The sequence below is a fragment of the Manis javanica genome, chromosome 13 (assembly GCF_040802235.1).
Source record: "Manis javanica isolate MJ-LG chromosome 13, MJ_LKY, whole genome shotgun sequence".
Taxonomy (NCBI): Eukaryota; Metazoa; Chordata; class Mammalia; order Pholidota; family Manidae; genus Manis; species Manis javanica.
In genome coordinates, this window is record NC_133168.1 from 3,512,723 (window position 1) to 3,539,981 (window position 27,259).

The 27,259-nt window shown below is 47.8% G+C and overlaps 1 protein-coding gene across 3 annotated transcripts; it reads right to left on the minus strand.

Annotated features, from left to right (window-relative positions):
- Positions 1-243: 243 nt before the first annotated feature.
- Positions 244-21,990, minus strand: PRDM1 (PR/SET domain 1). 3 transcript variants are annotated; one of them, XM_037012285.2, is made up of 7 exons: positions 21,761-21,990; positions 19,932-20,180; positions 13,468-13,587; positions 9,896-10,148; positions 4,004-5,100; positions 3,508-3,636; positions 244-3,224 (listed from the first exon to the last, which is right to left on the minus strand). In XM_037012285.2, the coding sequence occupies exons 1-7, from the start codon at positions 21,800-21,802 to the stop codon at positions 2,652-2,654; spliced, it is 2,463 nt and encodes an 820-aa protein (XP_036868180.2). In that variant the 5' UTR covers positions 21,803-21,990; the 3' UTR covers positions 244-2,651. The 3 variants fall into 3 exon arrangements, with proteins under 3 accessions (XP_036868180.2, XP_036868182.2, XP_036868183.1); XM_037012287.2 differs by lacking the exon at positions 21,761-21,990 and adding an exon at positions 21,091-21,404; XM_037012288.2 differs by lacking the exons at positions 13,468-13,587; positions 19,932-20,180; positions 21,761-21,990 and adding an exon at positions 10,348-13,444.
- Positions 21,991-27,259: the final 5,269 nt, after the last annotated feature.

The window sequence follows — 27,259 nt, forward strand, 5'->3', positions numbered from 1 at the left end:
GTTCGTATTTAGAGAAAATCTTACGCTTTTGAGTTACGGGACACTAGATGGACACTTGCTTCTGATCACTCCCAAGTGTAGTCCTCGATGGAGGTGGTATTGGGGAGTCCTCCCTTTGGGGGCAGGGACCGTGCAGGAGAGAGGCAATGTGTCACGTTCAAAATTCATTCCGGGGCCCCCCTTCCCGTATAATTAAGGTGCCACTCACTGGCCCTTCACGCCAAGACACTAGACAAGCATTGGTAAAGCATAAACATTTATATTTAATTTACATTTTGACAATTTGCACATAAATAACAATGTAAACCAGTACGTAAACATAAGATAGTTCGTTGTTCTAGCAAAGTGAAAAGCCAGTAACTTTGGTCAGTTTTAACTCTGAGTAGAGGAAAAAAAAATAATAAAACCACTGTTGATTGTGGGCTCAACATTCACATGTAAGAGGCCTAAGGGGGAAAACCGGACAGCATAGAAGATCCCAGGTCTCAAGCCACAGTGCAGGGCCTGGTGAAATCCCCACGTGTGCGAAAGCACAAAGAGGCAAAAAGCGAATGGGCAGGTGGAAGTAGAGCATCTGGCACCAGTGTCAGGGTGTGATGCTTTGGTCTGCCTACTTGAAGGGCTGTGTGCTCACCGAACACTGATACCTGAAAGCTGTCAGTTTCCCAGCTGTGTGGATCAATCAGTAAGGCTCTCAGGGTTCCCTGGATCATTCTCAATGTCATTACTCTTCCCTGCAGGTTGCCATGAACAAAATGCTGAACATATAAACCAGATTGATTGGCGATACATCAGTTATTTAAGGAGGAGGGAGAGAAAAGTTAGTTGTAGAAGGAGTAGTAATGGGATTTTTATTTTTGTGACTTGGGTGTGGCCATATAATCACAATGTGGCAAACCAAAAATAAAGCCATCTGACAGGGTCCTTAATAGTAAAAAATGATGGATCTTTCTCCCTGGTTTCTATGCAGTCCCCACCTTTGCATCAAGGTCTTAGGGTGTCTTACAACAGAAAGGGGTCCCCAAGCTCACCACTGTGCCTATGAGGTCACAAGTGTTAAGCAAAGTCTCAGAAAGGGTTTGATTTTTGTGTTTTTTCCTGCCCTTAGGAAAAGTAGTTTCTTTTACATGGCTTGGCTCACAATTTAAGTGGTCATAAATATATTATATACACATGGTATATTGGTATAAATAGATTTATAAATATACATCATTCTTCGTTACACCTTGAATGCTGACATATAATCTTTGGGCTTAGCAGAGTAAAAGATAGAGTGACACACATTCTATCTTTCCCGAGCACATTTCGTCTCTCCTCTCGAGTAGCAAATATTAGGTAAGTCATCATTTCCTGCACGACTGGACGTACTCAATGAGGTAATTGTTGTTGAACAACTTTGCAATGCCCTTTCATCTTCAATTAAAATAACTGTAAAATGTAAAAACACAAATACTGAGGAAAACAGGAGTTGTACAGAAAAAAAAAGACAATTGATGTGTTGGGGATGGGAATGTTCATTACCTGCTCTTACCCTAAGACAACAAGAATACCCGTTTTCCAGTTTTTTTGTTTTTAAAGTGTGGCCTGCGCTTATCTACCTCGAATCCTTCCTGGTAGAGCACCATGTTTGTGCAATTTTGACGTAACAACAACAAAAACCAACAACAAAAACGACACCCAGATTCAAGCCCCCAAACCTCACACATACCAACCCCCCCCCATGCCTTGGGAAGGTCTCACGGTGGTTTCAAACATGGCATTACGTCTTCTTCACATTTTCAGATACTATGTGGGATTGCAAGAGTCGTGCAGCCACTCTGTCACATGAGTGGGGGTGCGGAGACCCTGCTTTTTGGAGAAGGAGCCACGTTGGCAAAGCCTTCTTGTCACACCTTTGTGGTAAATCTGCGGCGACGGGGAGAAATTCTGATCTACAGACACATACAAGATTCCTTTTCTTGTTTTTTCTACCTAGGTTATCACTGGGTAATTCCGCACAAAAAAAAAAAAAAATTCCCCAGGCTATATATGATGCCGTTCAAATGATATGACCCTATGAATTAACACATCAACTGTTGGAACTTTGGCCAAGACCGAAGCCTCACGTTCAAACCATTATTATAGAGGGAGGTCAACCGAAGTCATGTATATGCTGACTACATCTTAGGTACTTAAACAGATGTGTTGAAATTATCTACAAAGAACGGCCACAAGATAAAAAATATAACATTTATATTCAAATTACAAGGAATTTTTCCAGTCATTGTAAACTTTAATTATTGCTTTTTGAATGCTAAATTGTATAATAAATTATGAAGGATTATCATTGAAAAAATAATTATGGCTAGGCAAGTCTTAGCAATGGGAAGGCTATGCAAACATATCCACAAATATTCAAAATACATAGGTTCAAATATATAGATGGTGTAAATAAGTATATATATATATATTGTCTTTGCCTCATTTATGCCCTGAGATTTCAGTAACTTTGGAGTTCCTTCTTCAATTTCAAAGTGGTCGGGGGAAGCCATCTGCGGTCAAGAAGGCTTTGCAGAGATGGGATTCTGTACAAGCCGTTCGCTACAGGCACCCTGACTTGCCAGGTCGTAAGTTAAGAAACAAAACAAAACATTTTTTGCTTTCTGAAAATCTTAAGGATCCATTGATTCTACTGTTTCCTGTTTGACCTTTACAGGTCCCAGAGGTAGTGGGTTGCAGGGAGCCACCTTCATGAGCGGCGTGTCCGACGGCTCATAAAGGCCGCACCCCGAGAGGAGGCCGTTCCCCATGTTTCTTTGCAAAGACACCTTCAGGCCGGTTTCTTCTCTCTCTTTTCTGACCACAGCCAGAATTTCTTTCTCCACCACAGAGGTCACGTCGATGTTGTCCTCCACGTCCTCCAGCCGGTCGGCATTGTCACTGAGATCAAACTTCTCGATCTCCTCATTGATGCGGGTCAGGTCGTCCACGGGCAGCCCGGGGGCTGGGGCCACGGGACAGTGGCCCTTCAGGTGGACCTTGAGGCTGCACAGGTGGATGTAGCTCTTGTGGCAGTGGGCGCACTTGTGGGGCCGCTCCCGCGTGTGCAGGCGCTTGTGGAGTTTCAGGTGCACGAACTGGGTGAACTTGGCGGGGCACACCTTGCACTGGTAGGGCTTCTCCCCCGAGTGGAGCCGCAGGTGCGTCTTCAGGTTGCTCGTGCTGCTGAACCGCTTGTGGCAAACCTGCCGTGGGGGGCAGAGGGCAGAGAAAGCAGACGGGGAGACGAGAGGGTTAGGAAGAGCCACCAAAGGGAGAGGCACGCACAGGAGCCGACACCCAGGGGCCTGGGAGGCGAGACGCCTCCAGTGGGGCACGGAGCAAAGCGGCCGTGTCTGCCCACTGCCGCCCACTCCTGGAGGCTGGCTGCTTCACCACCTCAGCTCCCCAGCAGGCACGGGGAGGAAGGGCGCTCGCGCTGGCTCACACCCTCCGACGTTTCCTACCGAGGTCACAAGTCCTACCCACCTGGCATTCGTGTGGCTTCTCTCCCGTGTGTACCAGGTAGTGTTTCTGCAGGTGGGCGAGCTGAGTAAAGCCCTTATTGCACGTCTGACACTTGAAGGGCCGCTCTCCACTGTGCACTCGGAGGTGGACCTGGGAGGAAGCCACACGCGTTAGTGGAAGACCGAACGTTCCGCTCAGGCGTCCAGGATGCAGACGGCTTACCGGGAGCTTCAAGGTGAAGCCCTAAACAGAATAAGGCCCGGGGTTCCCAGACTGCTGTGCGTTTGAACTAAAGGAACAAAGGTCACAGGCCGGCAGGGGCCTCAAACTCATCTTCTGGCCCAAACCCCACGTTTTTATCATTCAGAAGACACTCAGGAGAGGGCTGTCGCTTGCCCAAAGCCACCCAGCCGGAAGGGGCTAAAGCGAAGCAGCCCCCGCTGACTGTCCCCGCCGGGCTCCGGCTGCCCACGTGCCCTCGGCGACCCGGGGGAAGCGGGCTGAACGCCAGGCCTACCTTCAGGTTGGAGAGCTGGCCGAACGTCTTGGCGCAGACGTTGCATTCATACTTAATCTTGCCGTTCTGCTTCTTCAGGGGGTAGGGGAGCGTCTTGTAGCCGGTCATGTTTCTTTTGTTTTTAATGAGATTCATGGCTTCGTCGCCGCCGGGGGTGGCCATGGCGGCCGAGGTAGCTTTGGGCTGCACCACGTGCTCTGCTGTGGCGGCCGTGCCTGCCGTCGGGGAGCCGCTGGTGGGGCTGCAGGCCTTGTCCTTCAGGCTGGCGGCCGCGCCAGGGAGGGAGAAGGCGCTGTGCGGCGCGGGCACAAGCACGTCTCTTGGGTGCTCGGGCTGCAGCAGCCTGCGGGCCCCGTCGGACGGCAGCGAGCTGGGCAGGGACGCCGGGGCGAGCACGGGGTGCGGCAGGCCGCTGCTGCCCAGGAGGCCGCCGTACACGGGGTACAGCCGCGGGAAGAGGCCCAGGCTGCCGACGCCATTCACGCCGCCCACGCCCAGGCCGCCGCAGTTGACGCCGTAGGGCGGCAGCAGGAGCCTGGGGTAGTGCGCCCCGTAGGGGGGGACGAAGGCTGGCGGCAGGGGGGCGCCCGGGGGGAAGCCGGCGTAGGCACCCAGGCCCTCGGCTCCGTAGGGTGCGCCCAGGCTGGTGCAGGCGTCGCGCAGGGCCTGGGGGCCGGGGGGCGAGCCGGCCGTCCCCGGGCTGCTGCGGGGGCTGAAGCCCTGCAGGCTGTGCGCGGGGCTGCTCCGCGCCGAGGGGCTGGGCGTGGCGGAGGACGGCACGGGCGAGCGTGGCCGGTAGGGGGGCCTCTCCACCCCGTAGGCCAGGGGGGCTGTCAGGAAGTCGTCGGGCAGCGGGCGGAGCGGGTAAACCACCCGCGGGTAGAAGGGCATGTCGGGGCTCCCGTTCCTCCCGAAGGGGTCCGTGTCCTTTCCCGGGGCGAAGGGGGACATATCCGAACGGTAGAAGTCCTTCCCTTTAGAGGGGCTGGGGTCCCGCCGCAGGATCTCCTTCACGCTGTGCTCTCTCCTCGGGGCGCCCCTGGGGCCAAGGCCGGGTCCCTCTGCGCCCTGCCGCCTCGGCTGGCTCTGCGTTTTTGCTGAAAGGAAGAAGAAAGGCCGATCACTCAGAAGGTGAAGAACCCAGGTGGAGTTGCCAGTCAACTCTGGCCTTGACAGAACCTGGGCACCAGCTGGCCCTGGTGGGGGGCCCCGGCTCCTGCATGCACTCCCCACCCCCGTTCTCACCGGGCTCCACTTCCTCCTCAGCGAACGGGGACGGGGGCAGCACCCACCGGGCGCGGGGCGCAGTGGGGATTATCTGTTTCCACCCATAAAAACTTGAAAAGTGCTGTTTATGCTAGAACTGGAGGGCTCCCATTAAAATGGGGTGGAAAAATACTGGGGTGGGGGTGTCAGAGGTTAAAGTCATTCTGATGCTCACAGTGTATCTAAAGGAAGTCAGCACACACCCCGTGAATAAGATGTGAAAGATTGAGACTCATTTCAAGTAAAAAGCAGTCATCAATTTTCGCCCTGATTCTTGGTTTACTCTGGCTGTGATAACACCCCGATCAAACTGCCTGTGCCAAGAAGTAGATGAGCAACGTGCATGCCACCCATGCCCCTCGATTTGCTGACAGCACAAGATCTTCACCAGGGCTTTGTCTGGTCTAACCAGGCTCGCAGCCATGCTGTCCCCTGGAATCACAAGGCGTGCCGGTCACCTCTGCCAAACCACAACACACACTTCCCGACCAGTTCAATTACTTAGCACACCAAAGAGGGGCAGGCAGCTGGCAGCTGAGATGAAAGCATTTGTTCCCAAAGAGGGCACATTATTACTCGGTAAATACACTGTTTAGGAACAGCAGCAGTGAGGACACGTCCAGATTGCCCTGGCCATTGCCAGCCCCGCCTCTCCAGACCCCCAGAACAGACCATGCCTTCAGGAGAACACCAGTGACAGCAGGGAAAATCTCCCTGCTTGGCCTTCCCTGGAGTCAGAAGTACACCAGGCCACTTGGTGGGCCTCTGGTTCTGGGACAGCGGGCAGTCTCCGCCTCAACATTGCCCCAGGCGTAGGAGGGGCCCCACGGCATCAGCCTCGGGGTCTGTGAGCAGCAGGCCAGTTCTTGGCTTCGCCTCAGGAGAGGCCAGGTTGGGGTGATCAGGAGAAGCCTCTGTAAAAGTTACCATTCGTTGTCTTTAAAAAATGCCCCCGTTTGATTTAACTGAGAAAGAGCTGCAGGCTTGATATCTGATAGGTGTAGAAATGAACTCTGTGGAACTGCAGATTCTGAACTCCTCAAATCCATTCTCTAGGCTGACAGGCTTGAGGGATTTGATTCCAGGCTGAGAGCCCCTCGGAGAATGTTATCTCCTGCTGGCCGTTATCAGTTACTCCCGGGTGAGCCGGCAGCCCCAGAATAAACACAGCAGAGACACTATCAGGCAAGATGCTGATGGGGGCAGTGATGGAAAGCTTGTTGAGGGAGAGGGATTTCTGCAGCCACTAAACCAAAATAAATACCCCGTTATCAGGCCAATATCAGCCTTTCAGTAGGCCCAGCAGGCAGGAAGTTCAAATTGTCACTTTTGTTTTTTAAAGCTGAAATGGTAAAGGAAGAGAGGCGACTAAGTTGGAAAACTGATAGGTAAAGCATCTCACAGCCAGAGGAAGGAATTTTATGGAGGCAAAAAAGGATGATTGGGAGGAATCTACATAGGCCCATGTTAAAAAAAAAAAAACACCCTCTGGTAAAGTGAAAATACAGAAACTTCACTGTCATGACCTTCTGCCACTTTCATGTGGCAAATTACATGCAAGTGCCGAAATTCCATAATTTTTCCAGGAGTTTCAATACTCCTTGGGTCCTAAAATCCACCAAATTCAAGCCATAAGCAACAAGCTCCTGTCCATTGGTAGCACTGCCCCTCATGTCTGGTCTGACATTCCTACCGAGCACCTCAAAATTCGATGATCACATTTCAGCAAAACTAATGATTGGGCCAACAAACAAGGTTGGAATTTATTATTTTCTATGCAAAATAGTTAGCACACTGCCCCGCACACAGTACATCCACAGTAAACATTTGCTCTCTCTTACGCCCTCGCAAAAATCAGCTCGTATCTTCTTCCAAAAACAATATCCAGAGGGAGACATTAGCTCCCCTAAGATGTTCTAAGGTGGAGATCATGGAGCCTGTATGGAGGTACATGAAAAAAACCATCCCTTGGCAGCTGAGTAATCAGGGGAGCGGGCGTCATTTCTGACTCTCCCACTCAGCAGCTTGAGTTAACATGAAAAAGAAAAATCAAGATCTGTTTTTGGTCTTAAATCTTAAAGGGCTGTAGGCGGCAGGAGTCATTTCAAGAGTGAACTCCCTCTGAAGGCTCTGAATGGCTTAATTATGCCGACTCACATTTTCGATCTATAATAAGAATGCCCAAGACTACAAGAACCTAGAAGTTCTGCAGTAGGCAAAACACAGTCTGTTTTCAATTCAAACTGAGAAAGCGGATTAACATTCAGAAATCTATAATTTGGTCAACTGTTTTCTAGATGGGTTATTTAGATAGATAGAAAAAATACCAAAAAAAAAAAAAAAAAACCGTTGGGAGGGGTAGGAGTTAACTTTAATAGTTTCTACTTTTATTCTGTTTTTTAAAAAATGCCTATTGGTGATTGCTGGCTGCTCATTTTTCCTCAGCTCAGGCTGTGTGGACTTGCCCTTCAAACTGTCCCCACCAAAGCGTCACCGCCATTTAAAGCCCTCGCAGAGATTTGGGTCCAGACCTCTGTTGTGCTTACAGCATGGAAACCCAAACAAGTCACTTGAAGACACAATCTACCGATTAGGCCTGATGAAATAGTGGGAATTTTCCCCATCAGAGTCCCAGTCATCAGTCGCCACACCCACCCAGGACAACTGGTTTCCAGATTGGCAGCCGGAGTGGTGGCTTGCTGGGCCTGGGCCTTGCTAACTCTTCATTCCTCACCTGAGATGTGAAACCACCACTTAGACAACACTCTGAATAAGTACAAAGGGGTATTTGAGGGACAGGGGTCATTTCACAGTATACAGGAAAAAGTTGCTTCTGAACACAAAGAATAAGCACTTGAATCTTAAAATACTGTGCAAAGCCTTTCGCTGGGAAATAAAAATGCAAGGCCTTGAGAACTTCAGAGGGTGAGGGGACATGTGAAAAAGCCTTTTCATGGTCAGTGCAGAGTCACTGGGTGGGTCACCTCAAATGGAGTTACTGTTTTAAAAAAAAAGCAAGGTCTTTCTCTGAATGCCTGAGATTAAGCACAAGGAAGGCAGGGGGACCCTCCAGTGGAGTGACCTGGTGTGCGGGGAGCTCGGCAAGAGGCAGCCCATGGTCCCATGAGCTGCGCTGCTGGGAGCAAGTTGCTTTCTACCACCCAGCCCTGGGCCTTGCCTGGCATCACGGATGCTGAAGTGGCTGAATGGCTCCTGGCAGAGGCCCTTGGGGGCCGTGAGGAGAGAGGAGGGGAGAGAACCGACCCCTCTGGCAGACCTGATCATACCCACCCCACTCGTCGGAAGCCAGTTTATTTCCAAACATTCCCAGACCTCTTCCTGCAGCTCAAGGGTGTAGAGTGTGAGCACGCATGCCACGAACATAAATTTAAAAGGTGATCCCGTGGGGGAGCTTTTATAGCCCCAGCTTTTCAAAAAACTTCCAATGCAGTCTTGAGATCACAGGGAGGGTGATGTGAAGTGGACAGCGTGCAATGAGCACCAGATACCTGTGTGGCTGGCACAACCCTGACCAGCACAGATAACTGGTTTGTTCATTGGTCCTAGGCTTAAGCCAAAATGCTGGTTTATGTTAAAAGTAACATTTATTCTGAACGTTTCAAAGGTGAAAATGTGAATTAAAGCAATTGAGCCTTCAGATAAATGGCATAGCTTATCAATGACTCTGGCGGGATGGGGTAAAGGGCATCTGGGATTTCTCAGTTCTACTCTTGCTACTTTAAGTTTGAAATGATAGCACAACAAAAAATGAGCAAAAATGTCAGCATTTAGATGCCTAAACTTTTAAACAAAAAGGAGCTAATTTTAAAAAACTGCCTTAAAAGTTAGCGGTCTAAGCACAACACACAACCATGGTCCCAACAGTTTGGAATTTCATAGTGATTCTTAAATTGCTTGCAGAGACCACTTGAGAAAGACTGGCACGAGCAGCCCTTTGCAGAGGTCATGACACCAACTTTGACCTCACGAAACGGTAACAACTTACAAATCTAAGAAGCTGAGAACTGGTTAAGATAAAGTAATAGGTGGCTATTACAATACTGATCAGGAGATCTGATAATCAGGTTTTTACCGTAAGGAAGGAAGCTCAGCTATCGAATCTTTATATAAAGCTTTATCCATTTTTGAATGGTATTTGAAAAATGATAGCTGCCAAGTTTTTCTAGAAACACTCTTACAGGTTCCACATCAGATCATAACTTGCTAACCAAACTGAGTCTCCACAGTACTGCAGTGTACAATGTCAAGCACCAACCAATTACCACACACAAGGGCCATACGTTGCACACTCGGCATGTCAGGACCAAACCCTGTCATACTCCCACCTGCCCCCTTTTGGACAGATAGAACTGGACTTGTATTTCTTCCTGTAACTTTCTGCATTACACATTCTAAGTAGCTCTTAATATTTTTTAAATGATCGAGTTTCATCATAGGGAACAGGGACTAAAATAAAATTTTTTTCCCCTTTTCCTAGTCCCCAGTTCAAGCCACCTATTTGGCCTACAGATGAAGCCACTTAACTAAACAATGTGCTGTTAGTTCACGGGGGCAGGTCTGCCATTACTGGCCTTTAAAATTTTTTTTGTTCTGTGATCCACTTACTGAGATTCATCATTGTCAGCTCTCCGGGATAAGGGTAGTGCAGCCTTTCTGCAAAGTCCCGACAGTACCACACAAGCAGCTCCTGGTCAGCAGGGATGGGCTTAATGGTGTAGAAGTAGATGTTCATCCCGGTCTGACACGCAGCCAGGTTCTGCTCCCGAGCGCAGTGCGCCGGATTCACATAGCGCATCCAGTTACTTTTCTCCTCATTAAAGCCATCGATGAAGTGGTGAAGTTCCCCTCTGGAATAAATCTGTCCAAAAGAGAAGACAGGCTGTAAAAGAAACGTCAGCCCGGACTGGATGGAAAGCTCTAAGAATAAACCCAGCCAGCAGCCACTGCGATTTCTGGTCCCCTAGTGCCTGGGCAGGGAAAGAATCGAGTCAGTGCGGCTGAGTGGCCCTGAATCAGGAGGAAGGGCAGAGACAGGTAAGGGGCACCTTATCAGTTACCTTTTCCATTTCAGTTTTATCGCCTTTTCATGTTTGGAGGAAAAAATAACAGAAGAATGAAACACAAAATTACGTTCACGGAGCTGCCCCAGATGGGAGCAAGCGACAGTGCCACGCTTGCCTCGGCCATGAACGGCACACAGGCAGCACTACCAGCTTCAGGTAGGTTCTGCTGACTTCAAGTGCTTTGAGTCACTGGGTAGAAGACCAAGCCGACTGAGTACGTCAGACTGAGTCTCAGCTTTTTCTATGGCCTCTGTACTTGCCTGTTTCCTACACCCCCGCCCAAGGCTTAAACTATGCAAACATCCTCCACCCCCAAGCCTCCAAGTCCAGAAGTAACACTTGTTCATATGAATACTTGGAACTGTGCCTTTTTGTGGAAACACTGGGTGGGGCAAAGGTGAACTTCACCTGCCATAACAAAGTGAACCCTGGGACGGAAGCCAGAATCTGACAGCCTACTTGAGACGTCAGGAGAAGTCACTTTTCCTCTCGATAGACGTGTTTGGCCCTGTGCTTTGCTTTCAAGCCCGAGGAGGGGACAGGGAGCCCTCTTATCTGTGGGGAGGTCGGCTGAAACACACTCACCTCACTGAGCCAGAGGTGTGTTTTTGGGAAAAAAAACAGGAAGAAACTATGTCGTTCTTTAAAAGCAAAGCATACTGAAGAACCCCAAGTTCGCCCTCCAGTAATGCTGCTTCTGGTTAACACATGCACTCAGACCACTTAGTAAAAAGGCAGAGGGTAAGGGCAGGAAAAATTAAAATACACATTTTTACTGAAACGCCTTACCCTTCCTTCCATAGGAGGATTCTCCCTCTCCCTCTTCTTAAGATGTCCCCCCTTCTCTGCAGACGTAAGAAATGTCCTCACACACGTACAATCAATACCTGGTTTCCTGCAACCTGTAGTCTCCAAGTAGCAGGACCCTGCTCGCAGCAGCAACGGCCCTCTAACCGGACAGCAGGTTCTTGCTTTGTTCTTAATCGCATACTACGTCAGCCTATAAATCGTTTCTGCATTTTGCTCAGTCGTTATCAGAAACAAAAAGGAACTCTGTCCCTTTAACACGGGCAGTAAACACCAGAATCACTTTCTTTTAAGAGTAACTTCCTGTAAATTGTGAAGGGGGAAATACATGTGGCTTCATCAAAGCAGCTTGTGAGAGCTTTTGCGGTGTGTTTTGTTAAGAGAAAATGGAACAAGGCTGGGTGAATTCTGCTATCAAGAGGGGTTTTCAAGTTTGTTTACTCTGATGTGCAAACTTCCAGGAACATGGGGTTCCATTGCTGGGCGGAAACTGCTTTCTAAAGCTAAGGCGTGTTGATTCCAGTCAGCCTTCCACGGACTACAATTTACTGTATCCCATTTAAGCACAGAAACGTCGATGCCATGAAGTCACATATACACACACAAGCACGCAGAATAATGCATATGCCAAATGAACACTGCCCCCTATCACCTCACTACATCTCCATATATTAGCAGGAAGATTAAAATCGTGCTGACTCATAGTACAGTTACAAGAAATGTCACTGGTTTCTCAACTTGAACATCCCTACTTTCCTTTACTGTGTAATTGACATGAAACTTTTTCTTTCTTCACAACAGATGTTCCTACTCCTGCCAGCAAAATCAGGATGCTTTTAACAACATGTGGGAAGTTATCTCCCACAATATCCTTTGCATGTGAAAGGCACATTCAAATAAATCCTCCTGAGGAAAGCATTTCAGTTACTTGAGAAGGAATCTTTAATGAACCAGAGAACTGCAGCAGAGAGGGGGTTTCTTAGGTTTTTCTTGCCTTTTTTCCAAAATGACCGTGCATTAATGAGACTTACGCTGGACTGTCTTAATGAAGACCTTTGACTCAAAAGAACCACATACCTCTGCGGCTCACTTCTGAGACGACTTTATTGGCAATAAAGGCAAAAATGTACTCACTTACATTTTTGCCCATTATAAGTCATGTAGTAAATATATTTTAAGCATGAGTAATTATTAAAAACTGTGGGCACGTAATTCTGTGTATAATTCTTTTGCTTGGAAAATAGTAAAATAAATTTCTAAAAATGCAAAACTTCTTGGATAAAGAAAGATCTTGTTTCTTAGTGACAGGTTCTTAGTGATTCCCAGATATAAGTCTTTTGTAAAGCTATCTGTCCAAAAGATATAAGCATTCTAGGTAAATACTGGCCCAAGTAAGTATAATCCAATTTTTTGTTACCATGTGGCTCTTTCTTTCAACAACTGAAATAATGGTTTCCCAATAGTAGCATTTTATGCAAGGGTATAGAAAAAAAAGACTTTCACGTAGTAGGCATCTTTGTTTTCTAATTGAGGAAACTGAAGAACCCAGAAGAGCTGTAGGAAGATAGACAGCAGTCTGATATTTTTCTCTGTTCACTCCTAATTCAACATCTTTTACTCAAAAATTCCATCTAATTAGCTCACCTTTGAGGGCTTTTCTAACCCTGATATTCTAAAGGAAATTGTTTTGGCCAGACTTTTCGACTGGATGTTCTATTCTAGAAAAGTTTATCATGTCACAGAACTGTAAGCATTTTCCTTATGCTATGGGACTATCTACATATTGTCTAATCCAATAGTTTTAAGGTATCAATACACTTAAACAGGACAAGTCCTGTGGTCTGTCTCCATCCCCCTAGTGCCATCTTCTACCTTCCTTCATCCATTTCTTTTCCAGACAATTCATTTACAATTACTCTTCCATTGAATTAAAGTTAACTCAGCAAGAAATTAAGAAGGGGTGAAATCTAAGGCTTGGTGACTCATTACTACTTCCTTGCAGAGAAATGCAAATGACCTTCCCCCTGAAGCAGGCAGCAAACTGTTTCCTTTTATCACAAAGCTCTCATGAGTTGCAAAAATGAAGATTCATGCATAGTCCGTATCCCTTTCTCCATCCCTAACCACCTCGGCTGGGTTTCCAGGGCCAAACACCTAGCCAGTGTCATCCCGTTTGTCTAGAACTCCCTGTGAACCTGGGGACCCTGAGCAGCTGCAGTGAGTCCCAGGAAGGAAGTGACCCAGCAATTCTAGCTCCGTTTTTTTCCCTTAATACTTAAGGAGTCTGGAAGAATTTTCCCTGCTTACCCGCCAAAAGTATTTCCTGTTGGCGTTCTTGGGAACCGTATCGTTGGTGTAGACTTCACCTATCAGAGGTCCAAACCGGGTTCCCTTTGGTATGTATTCTTTACTCACCACTCCTACCACCTAAAGGGGGTAAACATATAAAACAATTAATTCAACTGTAAAGTATGAAGCCATCTTCTTATTTCGGTTAAGTTGTCAAGCAGTGACAGAGAACGGACACTATCCGTATCTCCGTGATGGCAAAGTAGCCTTACCTTGGGGAAGACCATATTTAAAATCCCAGATTTAAGAGCAAACAATCAAGCATTACACAGTCTAGAGGATTATTCTGTGGCCACTGAGAGTCCTCTATTAGTATTACTTTTTTATTTATGTTAGACAAACAGTGTGGGTAACTACCGCTTTGGAATGACAATCACAATCACTTATTGCAGAATTAGACGGTCAAGATTAGACCATTTCAACCTGCTCCTTTAGTTTCCTATTTCTCCTTATACCTCAAACACTGAACAGTGTGCTTGAGGGGGAATAAAATAGTTTAACCTCAGAAACCAAAACAATGCTCTTTGGTTTTTCCACAAAGGCTTAAGGAACCAGAAACAAAGCACATTATATTTTTTTCATTCCAGATGGGTTTTGTTTTTATTTTTTTCCTTTATAGCTTGTAAGTTCTCTTTAATAGAAGAAAGATCTCTCAAGTAACTTTGTTCTTCTCTAGCATTTTCTACTCAATAGTGGTCAAAAGTCCTCCTTTGAAACAGAATTTATACCGAGGAGGGCTGTGGGTTCTGAGATCTGAGGAAGTGACCTTCTCAGACTGGCTGCATCACACATTTGACTTTGTGGGGCCTTGCTAAAGAAACATGTTAACTTTGCCAGTTCCTTCTTGATCGTAAATTTCTTTAAGGGGGTAGAAAAAAAATTCACAAACTCGGAGTCAGGAAGCAATTCATCACAGAAGAACTCTGTAAGGAGCTCTTGACAACATTGGACTCACTTTCCCATTTTTATTTTCTTCCTATCCAGAACCACCTACTAATTACCTTACTGAAATGGACCAAGAGTGGAGGTAAGAAATACTATTTATTCCCAGGTTTTTATTATCCCTGGTGGCTCCTGGGTAATTGTGTCCCTGAAATGGTAGGCCCAGTGAATGAAGTGATAAATGTTCACAGCTGAATGTAAGATTTTGGCCATGAGACACACTGATACCTCATTAAATCTCATCATGAATTTAAACCTGTGTTTAAATGGCTATGGAACAAGCACTCTTACGTAGTTGTGACAGGCCAGTCTTTCTCATTTGTTATCAGCTAACGATTTTTTTGGGATAATTTAGTATTCAATATACAAGCCAATGGAGCATAAGACAGACTGCAAAGACAGAAAAAAAAAAAGAAAGAAAATTTCCTACACCTAACACAAGTTGAAACAAGGTTGGTGAGCTTGAGTGTTATTTTTGGTTCTTTAAGAATTTCTGGCAGAGAGCTGAAAAAAGCAGATGTTCACTTCATTCTCCTCCTCTGCCTTCATTTACATCTATCTGCCCTTTTCAGTAACAGTCCGTCAGGATTGCATTTGCTGAAGACAGGAGGATCCCAGACAAACTTGAGACAGAAATTATGTACTAAACCTCATGTAGACTTGTTTATTCACAGGCTCATTGTTTGTGATACATTAGTGAACCTCATTAATTTGAAAAATTCATGGAATTGACTTCTGTGACACGCCAATCTTTGGGCATTCATATTTGAGTGATTATTCCATAATAGGGAAATGACAAACAGGAAAAACAAATAATCTCATTTGTTGTTGAGCCAATAATTAGCAGTTCATATTTTCAACATCCCCACTTTAAAGCAGTCATGTTAAGAAAGGTACTCAACTGGTTCATCAACTTGGTTTTAAATTATAGTCTCCTGCAGACACTGACCTAGGACTCGGAGCTTGATTACCAACAAGCAGCATTACACTGAGGTCAGGGTTTTTCTTCTGAATTACTATTGTTTTAACCAAGGGGCCTCTGGGTTTTTTCAGCTATCAATTGTACACAAAGAAAACACACAACATTTTCTTACAGGAAAAAGAAATATAGAAACTAGAATTTTGTTCCTATAAAGGAATTTGCAAAAGACATAAACCTCCCAGCACCTATTTGAGGACAGACAAGTCACTGGGGCAGTCTCCGAAGTAGCTCTTGCCACTAAAACCTTACAAATGCAATTCAGCCGGCAAGACAGGAGAACAATGACAAAGAGAAAGATGTGCAGTGGAAGAGAGGTACAACCATCCTCAAACCCCGAACAAATCAGAGCCTCCATGTTAGCTTACCTTTACAAATGAGACCTAATCATAAGATTTTAAGTTCCTATTATACACAGAGCTACTGGGAACCTAAAAACCCACACATATAGACAAACAGAGATACAAAATCAGAGAATTTTGAGGCTGGAAGGAATGATGTAGCTTATATACCATCTATAACCACTTCCAATCCAGCATTCTAATACACAGCAAGCACCTTCATCTCAATCCATGTCTAAGACATTATTCAAAGAGGACATAAGAACTACAACCCTAAGATCACAGCGCTCGGCGAGGTAACTGTGGAGTGGGGGTAGGAGCACCAAGATCGTTTTTAACGGGGGGTGGAAGTCCACACTATAGTTCTCCTTCCGGCCCTGGAAGAATCCAGATGTGAATCTTAGCCAACAACATTCTACCCTTGGAGCAAGCCCATGATACAGAAGAACCTGGGGTGTGCTTTGAATTTCACAGAGCTCAGAAGACTAATTAAGAATGTGTTCACCTAGTTCAGGAAGCGAACTTCCCTGGAACTGACCAGGGTCCTAAAGAATTACAATGGCGACTGTGTGCTGTCGGCACAGGCCGCAGGCCTCAGCACCTCGCCCCTCTCGGGCCCAGGAGCTCCTTCTCTGCCTGGCACTGTGCGTGGCACCAGCCCTTCCATTCCCTGGGCAGAGCTACCTGTCAGTGGCCTCTGTTACCAGCACACCCAGACATCCAAGCCTTCCAGACAAAAAAACAAAACTAAACAAAAAAACAGGGTTTCTTTTCCATTTTACAAAATGAAGATTTCACAGCCTAAAATGGGTGGAGTGGGGTCTGAATGAACGATGGTAACAAGGGAGGATTTTTTTTTAAGAAAATTTCTCCTTTAGGGAATAGTCACACACACACACACACACACACACACAACTATGGGTTTTAAGCAGAAACATCCAGGTCTAAATGGGGTACAGGCAGCCTCACCCACATTATTCAGATTTTAACTACTAGCTATTTCTTCCCCTCGCCAGATCCCCTCACTATAATGACTCAGCCAATTAAATGTCTGCTTTGAACGTAAGGATATTTGTACTGAGATGACTAGGATTCTGTAGTGGACGAAGTCTGTGGCCTGTAATTCACCCCACTTTTTTAAAAAAGGGAGATGTTTTAAAATGGAAGGTTTTCCTCCTTATTTATCTTTGTATTAAAGGGAACCTGGTAATGCCTCAGTACATAGTTCCCTGAATAAAAGACAGTATGAGAAAAAAGGGAATTGCATGTTATGGCAAGATACTTTTTATAGATGACTTGAGGTAACAATTGATTTCATTCAAAATGGACACTTTGTGAGCCCCGCTCACCCCCCTCACATTTATCAGCACACGACTTTTCGAGGTCACTTTCAGAGCCACGGTGCCTCTTGAGTGCAAGAAACCTCAGTACAATCTACAGCTTCTAAAACACACATGTTCAAATTGGTCTTTCTGTACTCAAGTATTCACAGATTATTTCAGGAGGACAAGGGGAAAATCCCCCTAAAAGAATAACCCCGTCAGTTAAAAAAGTTTTAAAAGTTTTGAATAGTACATGTATATTTGGTTTGAGTTCTGGAAATAGGAAGTAAGAACAGCCTCATTAAAGGTACAGAATGATTATACACCAAATCTAAAAATGAGGGTCCAGGTCAGAAATACGGTTTGTATGTTTTGTTTTTAAACTAACAACAACAAAAAAAGGTGCTGACACATAGCACAAATTCATAATGAAAAATGATCCTGCTAAAAAAAAAATCCCCAGTATGTCAGCAGAACAGTACATAATGTAACATCTTCTGCTACTTAAATGAAAACATTTAAAGAAGGGCAAGATAAGTCAAGTCAGATAAAAACTACATGTAGAAGGGCTTTTTTTCTCCTTTCCACACTCATGAGACTGCAAGGCCGAACTGAATAATGATAATGTAAACATTTCCCCAGTCCCGAGGCTTTCTGTCCTAGAACTGGACCGCAGCGGCTCCATTACACAGGCCTCTTTCACCACCTTCAGGAGCTGTCCTTCCCCAAAGCGCAAAGAGGAAGGAGGAAGAGGTGGAGAAACAGGTACAGATTCCAGAGTCAAGGGGAGACACAGTATCACACTAACGCTGCTTTCCGACTGCCTGTCTGATTAGGGACTGAAGATACACTATTCTCTGCAAGCATTTCAGTTGAACACACTGTGGGAAAACAGGGAGAGGACCCCAGTCACTTATTAGGTTAGTTTTGAAAGACCCTCTTCAGGAATACAGGCACTGTATGTTTTTTTGGGTGCTGAACACAGTGTAATAGGGAGTTACGTGTTCAGAGAAAACAAACAAGTTTAATAAAGGATCAGCCTGAAATAGGCTAAGGTGATTAATAAAACCACAGTGACACCAAGAGGAACCCGTGCCGCATAGTCAAGAAGCCCCGGCTGGGCTGGGGTGGTCAGAACTCGGTCCCAGCCCTGGCTCTGTCTTCAACTGTAACACTTGGGTAACTGACTCTGTTTCTGAGCCTTGGACTAATGATCTAAGTAAGGGCAAGGGCATTCCTTCCTTTAGTTATAATTTTAAGTGGAATGATGGGAATTGAAACACTTCATCTAAGAGCTGAATCTATGAACCTGATAAAAACATCACAGAATTAAAAGGCAAAGGGGACCCACAGAATGCAGGTCTTCGTTTCAGTCCCAATGGTCTGGACAGGGCAGCAAAGCACAAATGAGCCCTGAGAACAGACCAGTATTTGGACAAAGCTGATACAGGAAAGATCACACAGCACTTTCTAAAGCCACGGGCGAACCTTAAATACCCAAACAAATCCCACACTGAGTTCATGGGTCACATATTAAGAGACCTTCTATTGAGAAGAATGTCATTTTCAAAAGAGGTATAATTAAGGCTGACCTCTGGGGTTAAATTTTTGGTAATGTTCACGTACAACTACAATTAAAATTTTGCTTTTTATAAAACTGGCCACCACCCTCCGAGCAGCGGGTGGGGAGAAAAGATTGTGCTTTCATGAAACTCTAAGCAGAGTCACTCTATTTAATTTTAGACATCTGTGTCTCCCCCTTACCAAACACCAAACTCAAGACGCACAAACAGGAAAAAGACAAATTATCTCCCAAGCAGGCTCCCGACTCCTCCAAATGCTGCTCCCCAGGGAAGAAGGGAAGTGATCGGACATGGCCGTGCTGAGCAGTCCCAGGACTGAATTATGAATTCTCACAGTAGGATCCCCCTGTCACGACTTGTTGATAGAGCTGACAGTGACCGGTGGGGAGGGTTGTGCTGGGAAGTGTGCTGAGGAGCCCATTAGTTCAGCTCAGCCCAGCAGATGACCAGGAAGAGCAACTGCAGTAGTTGAATTCTCAAAACAAAGAGTGGTCCTACAAGTTATTTCCCAGCTAAGCAAGCATCACACCTTGCTATAATCATTATATAAAAGGGAAACACAATTCCTTTGCTCATGCCAAGTTTGGGTGTTCGGCCCCTTTGAAACAACAAAGAGTGTACCCACTTCAGAGGCCAACCAGGTATCGGTTGCCAGCTTCGCCAGAGCAAAGGGGCTCCTGCAGACCAACAGCGGTTAGCTCTGCAGTCATCCGGTCAGAGGACCCTTCTACGTGACCCTCTTCTGGTTTTATACCGTCACTTCAGTTCACAAACACGTCAAGGTTTTGAGAATAATTTTAGAAACCCAGCTAATAAACATGGCTCGTTAAAAAGAATAAAGCCAAGGATGAAAGGGAGGCCCAAGAAAACATGGAAAACTTCTTTTCTAGAAGAAAAAGTTTTCTCCCTCAAAAGCTATTGCACAACTCGGGGGGACCTGGACCACGAGACCCGAGTGGCCTGTGGCTTTCTTGACGATTTCGCCCACCCCTGCTGGAATCTGACCTTCCCCAACACACATCAACTTGCCCAAAGATTGAACTGTTTACTAAATAGTATGGAACAGTTGAGGGCCGGAGGAAGTGAGAAGGGACTGGCTTCGGAAAAGATAAAGCAAGGAAAGAAGTGAATCAAGCGATTAATTAATCACTGGTACTCACAGATTGTCACAGACACATACACAAGGCCTGAAGGGCAAGGTCTGGAGATTTGGCATCAGGTGCCAATCTTCCTCAGCCAGAAACCGGAGGCTTACCTCTTTGCTGTTGGCGGCGTACTTGAAAAGCAGATTCCGGGGTAAGGATGCCTCTGCCTGAACCGGAGTCCCTCCGTCCACACCCGAATCCCAGGGGTGGTCGTTCACAATGTACGTACACTTCTCTTCAAACTCAGCCTCTGTCCACAGAGTCATATCCGCGTCCTCCATGTCCATTTTCATGGTGCCCTGGGTCCCCTCTGCCAGCTCCGGAGACCTCGCAGCGCCGGGGCTACACTTCGGGGTCGCCTGGAAAAGAAGGGAAAGGCCTTTCACCCCCTTTGTCCCGCGGCTCCCTCTGGGAGGCTGTGACTAACACCGTCGTCCGGGGACTTCAAGAGCAGATGCGGGGTGCCGGGCACAGCTGAGTAAGAGCCAAAAAGCCGTGTAAAACAAGACTGCCTTGAAGAAGCAAGGTTTTAAAATGCTACTCTGAGTTACAGAAGAAAAAAAAAAGTGTGGCACCCTCACTGGGGAAAAGAAAGAAAAGGAAAACATTAAGTGCCCCCCTCCGAGCAGTCCCCCTGGCTTCACCTCTTACGGCAGAAAAATGGGGGCGCCCGGTCCCTGTCCCAGACCGCCTGGGGTCATGGCCGCCAGACCCTCGGCGCTGTGGAAAAGCTGCCTCAGAAAGTGTCACAAACAAGGGGAGGAAGAGGAAGGAGGTCTGTCTGCCTCTGAATGAAGCTAAAAATGGAAAGCGCGTGTGGTGCAGGAGCGGAACCGGCCGGCCTTTTCCAAATGGGGAAGACCGAACTTTCCCACCAGCTCCCAACTCCAAACAACTTTCAAAACAACCCCCGCCCCCCCCCTCCTCCGGCCGCGCTTTCATCCTCGCCCCGGAGGCCGCGAGGGGCTGCGCCCCGCCAGCATCCTTGGGCTGCAGCTTTTGCAGAAAACGCCCGGAGCGCAGGACGGGAGGGGGGCAGTGCGTGAAGGGGGCGCCCTCCCCGCAGTTTCTTCTGACTTGCGGCGCATCGCACGCCGTATTGGAAATGCACAAACAGAACGGACAACCGTCGGGCGGAATTCCCTGCAGAGAATTCCTTTAGGGGCTCAGGGCTACAAATAGCACTCTCCAGTTAAATCTGAAAGTGCACGAATTCCCAGAAGTCACTGATGCGCTCCGGATTACTGTAACCGAAGTTCTACCGCATACCGACGGCGCCGCAGGCCGGGCCTTGCCTCCGCTCGCAAGTGGGTCAGGGTGTTCCCGAAATGCTCCCTCGCGCTTAGGAAACGCGCCTCCCCGAGAGGGGGCACCAGGTGCAGCTTCCGCGACGCTCGCACGGGGCCGTGCCGGGGGGCGAGTGGGACGGCGGGCCGCGAGCCCACGCAGGCCAGGCCCTCCTCGGGGCGCGGGCGCAGCGCCGCGGACGTCCTTCCAGGCGCCGTTCGCATTCCTGCACTTCCCCCGGTGCGATGCTCTTTCGGGGCTCCAGCGCCCAGCGTATTTTCTTTCCTCCACCACGATGGGCGCAGACTCGTCAATTTTTACTCACTGTCCACATGCACGGTCCGGATGCCGGACAAACGTTCAAAACAGAACAAAAATTTTTTAAATCACGCCGACCCGGAACAGTCACACTCTCTGTGCGACGAGGGTGGGCAGGAGCCACGGCTGAAATTTCAATGAACTGACAATTGTGCCCAGACCCGAAAGAGTTAATGATTCATACGGGAAAAACCTTCTAAATGTTTGACAGTTCCGAGCGCTCCACAGCAGAGGCAGTTCTGGTTTCTGCTGCGACTACGTTAGCCAAAAAAAAAAGAAAGAAAAGAAAAAGAAATAACAATTTCGGAATTAGCAACGCGATGCGGTTCCTTACCCAGGTCGTCCCCAAGCGCCTTTCCAAGCAGACGTCCCACATCGGCGGCGAGCGCGGCTCACGTCCTCGCCGGGCGCATCCCTGGCGGCCCCGCGGGGCTGGCGGCGCTGCTCGCTGCGTGCGGCCGGGCGCCGCGTCCCGGCTGGCGGCCGACAGGTGCCGCGCGCTGCTCAGCCTCCCCGCGACGCCGCCGGCCGAGTGTCCCCGCGGCCCCGCGGGCGCGCTCACCCCGCCCGCGCCCGGCCCGCCGCGGCGCCCATTCGCCGGCTCCCTCCCCCGGCGGGGGCGTGGCCACACCTGGACGCGCCGGACGCGCCGCCCGGCCCGGGCTCCCCCCGCCCGCCGGAGCTTCCTCCCCGCGCCCGTGAATTTCAACATTGCTTTGGAATCTCCTGGCCCCACCTCCTCGTTCGCGCGAGCCGCCCCTGCCCCGCGGGGACGGAGACCCGACGACCACCCGGAGACTGGTCCGGGGCCCCAGGGCGCGCACGGCGCAGACCCGAGGCACTGGGAACGAGCGAGTGGGATTAACTGGCGCTTAATTTATGGAAGGTGGTCGTGGGGTCCTCCGGCCCTTGCCCACCACGTGCACGTCCCCCAGCGACACTGATAAACTCCCGTTTCTCTTGCTGACTTGACTTCATTCAGATCTGGCAGGAGCAACTCCCCTCCTTCCACTGGTTAGTAAGTAGGGGAATAGAGAAAAGTTTCAGTCCCCCAGATTAAAATTTCTTCGCCTTTTTTTCTCCTCCCCAGACCCACAGCCAGACATCTGAGGAGAGTTGAGCCAAGCACAGGACGCTAATGGTTTCACAGCTAAAGGGAATGTTGCCCTGATCTCTGCGAGTGGAAGGCAGAGGCGGTCATCAGTGGGACTCGCTGAGCCCCGACCGGCTTTTCCTCTGGGCCCACTCCGTCCTCTGTGGAAGGAAGGACATCCTGTGATGATGGCATACAATGTCCTGTTTGTTTATTATTAAGAGCGTGGACCTTGCTTTCCTGCTGCTCATTACAAAACAAACCAGATGCTTTACTTCCTTCAATGGTCTGCGCCTTCAGCAAGGAATCCTCTCATTCAGAGAGACAATGATGCCAAGGGTCCATTTATAGCAAGCATCCCATCACAATTACTGTTTAGGTCGCTGAAAACACAACTCTCCCACTTTTCCTGCTTGCCTCATATAGGTGGTTGTTTTTAAGATCATCTCTCTTTCAACTTCAGGCTGTGATGTCTTTTTTTTCTAACATTTTAAACACACGTGTGCACACACCCCCACGCCCCAACACACACACCCCCGCGTTGCACACACCCAGTCCCAACCTAATGATACCAACCTTAGTCATACAATGAAGTGGACATTTGAATATTTGTTTACAGGAAGAGAGAAAAGCAAAACAAAAGCCCAACTCAGTCATTAAAACGTGCCTGCTTATCTCTGACATTTCTTTTCTCTCTTTTAGGAAACTTCTCTGGAATTTGTTTTGGGGGGCGAGGCAAAAGATTATCTGGCAGGAAATGGTTTCTTGTGTCTAGAGTTAGTTGTTCCACAGTCTGTAGTAATTAAATTCCCTCTAGGGGACATAAGTAACACACTCCATGTTCCCGCCTGCTGGCCTGTCATTTCACGCTCTGCCAGAGGGGACGCTAGCACCAAGAGGAAACAGGACTTTCGGTCGGCAGCTGTGCTGGGGGTATAAAACTGAATGAACAATTCCTAAGAGTTCTCAGAAAGCTCCAAGATGATAATTAAGAGAAATCCAGCCTACAGGAGAGGGTTTATTAACTGACGCTGAGTCAGCGCCATAATGGACAGGAAAACAATGTAGTCATCCTCAAGGCTGGCCTGCTGCTCAGGCAGTCTCGCCTGCAGATGTTTAAGAGCATCTCACTTCCCTTTTCGAACCCGGCTCTGTTCTTAGGCCACACACACCATGCAAGGGCTGGTGAGTCAACCACGACCGAGTAAGGGAATAGGCGAAAAGCTGGATTTTGGAGGTGGGAAGAGGCTGTTCTAAGCCAAATATTTACTCACATGACTGGAAGATGCCAGTGAATCGACTCACTGTTAATTAATATCAGCCTGCACTCACCTTCAGAGGTGGTGAGATGGGCTTCAGTCTAGGGAGTTTGCAAACTTCAAATACCAGTATGGGGCTTATCTGGGCCACCCTAAAATTAGTTCCAGGTGCTCAGCTGAGCTGGCGAAGGCCACGAATGGAACTTTAAGGCAAGTAAATTTTGAGATACAGAGTGTGTTGGCCAATAAAATCCTTCAAATGTTGGCTTCTTGTCTAAACTACAAAAAACACCAAACCATGCAATTATAGCAGTCAAGGGCAGGCAATGGCGCGATTTAAAATTAAACATGCAAAAAAGGAAGAAGAGCCCTGTAAGAGAAGGCATGTTTATAATTAGGTATTGTCCAGGAAAAAAATGCTACGGGGGGACACAAGGGGGTAACCTTCTGAACGTCACGCACCCCTTCTAGAAGGTCCCAAAGCAGGGAGATGCTGGCATTGATCTGGCTGTGCAGAGACAGCTACCCAAGGCTGCCACTGTCTGGTATCTTAAATCTCAAAATGCTCGTTTCTAAGTAGTAACTTGGTGCATTATTATCAATGTATTATTTCCCTCCCTTTTAGAACACCAATAATAATAATAATAATAATAATAATAATAATAATAATAATAAAAGAGAGAAAGCAATGTCAGTTGCCTTTATGAATCAGCATTTCTGAGGCAGAGTTCTCTCCGTAGTGTTCACAGTGGCAGCAAGCCAGGAAGGATCCCAACAGCTCAGCTCCCAGAAACCCCCACCTACTCACTCCCTTTGATGGAACCATCACAGCGGTTGCTGGGCTCCATAGGCCTGACCTAGACCTGGGGAGCGGGGAGCTGGGAATTGCAACATAGGCAGTCAAATGACTGATTGTATGGGGGAGAAGACTATGGTAGGATGAAGGCAGATTGAGTGTCAAATCTGGAGACCTGACTCCATTTGGGGAAAAAGAAATTTTTTCCTAAAGAAAGTAAAAAAATGGGATGAAATGTGCCTAAGATGAAACATATTTTCATTTTCTAATTCAACTCCTGCCATTACCCAAACAAGGTCAATGACAGACTAACCACATCAAGAGAACACCCCCCCACCCTCTCCTCCCCACTCCCCACCCACCCGCCCTCCCTCAACCCCCACACCCATTTCCCACTTCCTGCAAGTCAGGCATCTTCATGCTGGTAAACATTTGGGGACCAACTGCAAGCCTGAGCTCTACAAGAGGGGCACTGAGGCTTTGAAGCCCTCCCACGTGTCTCAAAGTCAGGCTGAGAACTACAGGGACACTTGGTTTTTAAACTTTAACAGCCTTTCCAACTCCAATCCCTGGGCTTGGCTTTCTGGCTGCCTTCCCTTTTTAAGGCTGGACAAGGAGAGCGAGTGTGTGTATGTGTGTGTGTGTGTGTGAGTAAGGGAGAATGTATGCATGACACATGCTATGCTACATGCAGTGTGTGTCACCGGTACGATACGTGTGATATGTGCATGGTATGTTTCAGGGATGGGTTGCATCAATTTAAAAATAGCACCAGCCTTCCTTCTGGCGACACCACCACTCAGCACTTAGGATAAATATCTCCAGGGCCTAAACCTGGGATCCTAGGGCCTGTGGAGGTTCTCAATGGAGGTCAGTGTTTTGACTTCCTAAATAAGGGAAACAAAGATGAAGGGAACTGAGGCAAGGAAGGCTCCCTCCACTCCCTCCACTCCCGAGGAGTAACGATCTGTAAGTGCTACCCAGAGGAACTGATAAAAAAGGCCCACACAGGGTCCTAGGTCTCAGTATTTACAGAGCCACCAGCGCATCATCGCACCAAAGTGTCTTTTCAGCACTCCCTTCAGACAAGAGTGTTCTTATTGCATCATTTATATATTTTTAAATTAGTCACTGAGTTTGACATCCACCCACTTAACACCAGCAATTCGAATCGATCCCATATGATATGTGGGGAAACAGGTAGGTGTTCAGTATTTGTTTTTCTTCCTAATTAGGTTTTTTATTCTAGTGAATATTCAGACGAGAGAGGGATTTAAACTTCTGAAAAGGCTGTAGGGAAAGACTTGGGAAGGAAGATCATTTCTGAACCCAGAAAACATTTCCTAATCTTACATGAAATATAACTATGCTAACAGAGAGCAAAATATGACTAAGGAAGGGAGAAAGAGAGCAGCTGGGAGGTGCACGCTCTGAAACTCAGCGTACGCTTACTTCTCTCCATCCAGGGAGAGGCAGGAGTGGCCTCCATTTGGGGGCAGGAAGACCAAGGGGCAGATGGTTGCTTGTCACCTTCAGTGGGTGCAGAAGCCACACTGAAAGGCGTGGACCCAGCTGGAAATAAAAAGAAAGGTTGTAGATAGGAGTTTTTTACTAGAGTTAGGTGAAAGAGGGGACATTTGACTTAAAAACAAAAGATGAGCTGGAACAGCAGCGAGAAGAGCCCCTGGGAGGCTGGTAGAGGCAGTGCGGCCGGAGCTGCGCTCAGAGACCAGGACAGAGAGCCCCACGGTCAGGCCTGCAGCAGTGTGCGTCCCGGAACCACAGACTATTAAGCAAAGGACCAAGGAAGAATGACTTAATAAAAATGGGGCTGATGAATTCGTTCTCTCTAAGGAAAGATTCAAGGTTGTATTTTTTGGGGGGCGAGTCATATTATTTAATGAGAAAGACAATGAAACAGTAAGACAGGGTGATCTGCTGGGAAATGACTCTCAGGTGAAGTATGCAGAAGGGTTAATATTGCAGCTGGGAGGTGGAGGACAAGGACCGAACCATGTGAAGTCTAGAATAGTCCAGGAAGTGGGAACAGCAAGTGCAAAGTGCCGGGGGCAGGAGAGAGTCGCAGGAACCAAAAGCAGTAAGGCCAGAACAGGGTGAACCAGGCTGAGGTGCCCACCTTTCCCTCACTGGGTTCTAAGCACCAGAGACCTCACCCCTTGTAGAGGCTTCATTCCTTTGTGTCAGGATGAGTCAGGGGAGAAGAGAGAGAATTAAGATTAAAGGCTAATAGGGAAACCGTGAACTCCCCACGGAAGGCGGGAAGAGGAGACAAGAAAAGGGAGGCCAGACCCTTCACGGTGTTGCCCGCTCTCTGGTTCTGCTCCAAGGGGCATCTTAGCCGAGGAGCAGAGATGGAGCCAACAGCTCGTCTTCTCGCTGAGGACACTGAGGGCCAGAGGTCAGGAAGCAGAAGGCTCATCTCTCCAGGCCCTCATTTTGATGCTTGCCTCTTACGTGTAACGGTGAACCCGGCAGCTGCCAGCCCGCAGACCTGCCCCTGCTCAGGCGGAGGGCAAAACCAGAGCGTGGCTGTCCAGATACCCAGCAGGGAGGCCCGGGTGCCCCCCACCGAGTCCTTGCTTACTGTCAGCACCTACTGGCCCTAAGGGCACAGGCGGGCTCCAAACGGAGGGGGAGGGGGGTATTTAAATGGTGAACTGGTGG

What these genes read in the sequence shown, in the direction of transcription:
- PRDM1 (XM_037012285.2), bottom strand. Translation starts at nt 21,802, where the DNA reads ATGTGGGACGTCTGCTTGGAAAGGCGCTTGGGGACGACCTGG. An exon ending in ACAGGAAATACTTTTGGCGG is followed by an intron (nt 10,149 to 13,467) that starts GTAAGCAGGGAA and finishes TCTTTTGGACAG; the next exon opens with ATTTATTCCAGAGGGGAACT. An exon ending in GCCAGCTCTCCAACCTGAAG is followed by an intron (nt 3,637 to 4,003) that starts GTAGGCCTGGCG and finishes GCTTCCTCCCAG; the next exon opens with GTCCACCTCCGAGTGCACAG.